Below are 3,037 nucleotides of genomic sequence, written 5' to 3' on the forward strand. Positions count from 1 at the left end.
GTTCAGTCCCTCATCCCATTCATTCCATCACCTCTCAGCCAAGCCTGCCTAAGGAGGGGAGCAGAGAGCGCTCATCTGCAGAGTAGATCCCTGTCTGCTAGGAACTGCAGAGACCCAGCAACTCAGGACATCCAGAGAAGGAACACGACAGCGGCTGCTGGATTATACAGTTATGGGGGCATGAGAGAGAGGGATAAGCAAACAATCCTGGCAGTGGGTGCATAGATAGATAGATAGATAGATAGATATGACCAATGATTCCTAACACTGGAGGCTCAAATGCATCACAAGCTGGGAAAAATTCCACAAAGACCAGCACAGTAAGTTTACCATTTCAATTAAATATGTCAGAGCATTAATATACAGGGCTAATTTAAGAACATAAATTTGAATTATGTTTGGAATGCCTTGAGATTTTTGCTATCAAGTCAATCAACCATCTAGAGCCTATCAGAGTTTTTTTTTTAATTAAAAAAAAACAGCTGGGTTTTCATAGACTCCCCAAAATCTCCAATTTTTCATATTTTGGAAAGTGAGAAACAAACATTTTTTGCAGCAAAACTAATTTTTTTCTGCTTAGATCCACTCAAAAAAATGAGTTTTCAGTTTTCCTATGTGTATATATAGAAAGTCTCAGTTATCCTCAAATATATTTCACGGATACTTACATAATATATATAATATGAAGTATCCGTGAAATATATTTGAGGATACCTGAGACATTCTATGAAAATTTGATTAATTGAAAACACAATTTTCTTTTTAAAACAATTTAAGTAGAAAATTTCTGACCGCACATAATTGGAAACTGAGCTTTAAGAAAGCCTGGAGAATGCAAATACTGTCCAATAACACGATAATTTCAAAGCCATGCATTCTATTTCATCTATTTTTATTTGCAGCCATTGGTTCATACTGTTAGTTATGCCTAGGGCTCCAGCGAGGCCTATACTGACTGCAGCTGAACCCTGGCCATTGCCTTTGTCCCTCCCTTCACAGCCATCAAATGATGTACTGAGGAAGAAAATGTCCAACCAAATCACCGTGACCGAGTTCCTTCTCTTGGGATTCTCTGACATTCGGGAGCTGCAGATTTTGCATTTCATGGTGTTTCTAGGGATTTACCTGGTAGCCCTGACTGGGAATCTTCTCATCATCAAAGCCATAGCCCTCGACCACCATCTTCACACCCCCATGTATTTCTTCCTGATGAATCTGTCCATCCTAGATCTTGGCTGCATCTCCATTGTTGACCCCAAGTCCATGGCCAATTCCCTCATGAACACCAAGGTCATTTCATATCATGGATGCATCATCCAAGTCTTTTTCTTCCTTTTCTTCACTACAGCTGAGCCTCTGTTACTAATCATCATGGCGTACGACTGGTACATTGCCATCTGCCAACCACTGCACTACAAGTCAATGATAAACAGGAGAGCTTGTGTCCAAATGGCAGCCAGTATCTGGATCAGTGGTGTTCTCAATTCTGCACTGCACACTGGGAACACGTTTGCAATAATCTTCTGGGCAGACAATGAGATGGAGCAGTTCTTCTGTGAAACTCTCCTGCTCCTCAAGCTTGCCTCCTATGACTCATATCTCAGAGAAACTGGGGCTATTGCCTTTAGTATGTACTTTGCCTTAAACTACTTTTTTAAATATATATATAAAATTCTGTCTTATATTCTGATTCTCAAAACAGTGCTGAGAATTCCCTTTGAGCAGGGCCAGCATAAAATCTTCTCCACCTGCATCCTTGACCTCATTGTGGTCTCCGTGTTTCTTTGCACTGCTAGTTTTACCTATATTAAACCCACCTTCAGCTCAGTCTCAGCTCTGAATCTCATTGTGGCTGTTTTGTATTCCGTGGTGCCTCCCATGATGAATCCGATCATTTATAGCATGAGGAACAAGGATATCAAAGCTGCCTTATGGAAAATGATTGGGTCAAGGCAATTCTCCAAAAAAATAAAATGGCCATCTTACTCCTATGACCATCTTCTCATTCTGTGTTTCTTTATAAATATAATCAACTTTTGACATTATTGTCTCCATGAGAACATAACGTGCAATCCGTTTATGCACACTGAGGTATTTACACTGGTGTAAATAACTAGAAAAACTGCACTCAGGTCAATGGAGTTACTGTAAATTTACACCTATATAAATATCCTGTATTCACACAGTGGCCAATGTCAGATGCTTCAGAGACAATGAACAGAACAGGTGAATTATTGAGTGATCATCCTGTGTTGTCCAATTCCAGCATCTGGCATCCAGAGGCTTAGGGACACCCAGAGCGCAGGGTTGCATCCCTGACCCTCATGGTTAATAGCCATTGATGGATCTATCCTCCATGAATTTATCATATCTCGCTATCCATCCATTCCCATACATACCCCTCCACCTATTGATCAATCGATCAGTCTGAGGATGTTGTGCTGCCACCCATCACCATGGTATCAGAGCACTTTCCACATAAAAACAGTTACCATATCAAAGTCACACATGGGGTCTCTGGCTCTTCTCCTTTTTTCAGGATAGGGAGTAAAAATTCTGCCCCTGCTGCAGCCCTGAGGCTAGAGGAGCACTCTGCTCCCACTACTGACCCAGGGCTGGAAGAGCTGTCAGCCTCCGCCATGGCCAGGGGACTCAAGGTGTCAGGTGCTGCCCCCAGCAGCAGGGCTCTTTTGCTATAATGGACCAGTGGCTTTAACGAACAAATGGCTTGGATCCCCAGGGGTCGGTTATAACGAAGATGTACTGTATATTATTGGTTGGTTGATTTGTTTCTTTGTTCCAGATGTTTTTGGTGGGTGGGGGTTTGGGAGGGCGAGGTATGTTTGATTGGAGGGGAGTATCCATTTGATGTCATCAAGTATCGGGTACTACCAGATAAGGCCCTAGACGGAGCACACGCCTATCTCCCACTGGTTTGTGATTCACTAACAGACACAGGGGCCTCCCTAACTGGACTTAGACATCTCTCTGTAAGCTAGCACACACTCCTCTCCTCAGCATCTCCCATCGGCTAGCT

General features: G+C 42.5%; 1 protein-coding gene across 1 annotated transcript; it reads left to right on the plus strand.

Annotated features, from left to right (window-relative positions):
- The first annotated feature begins 1,026 nt into the window (after nucleotides 1-1,026).
- LOC127042148 (olfactory receptor 14I1-like) lies at nucleotides 1,027-2,040 on the plus strand. Its single transcript, XM_050935771.1, has one exon. It carries the CDS (start codon nucleotides 1,027-1,029, stop codon nucleotides 2,038-2,040), a length of 1,014 nt encoding a protein of 337 aa, XP_050791728.1.
- The last annotated feature ends 997 nt before the right edge of the window (nucleotides 2,041-3,037 follow it).

The sequence above is a fragment of the Gopherus flavomarginatus genome, unplaced genomic scaffold, assembly GCF_025201925.1.
Source record: "Gopherus flavomarginatus isolate rGopFla2 unplaced genomic scaffold, rGopFla2.mat.asm mat_scaffold_3089_arrow_ctg1, whole genome shotgun sequence".
In the NCBI taxonomy this organism is placed as follows: Eukaryota; Metazoa; Chordata; order Testudines; family Testudinidae; genus Gopherus; species Gopherus flavomarginatus.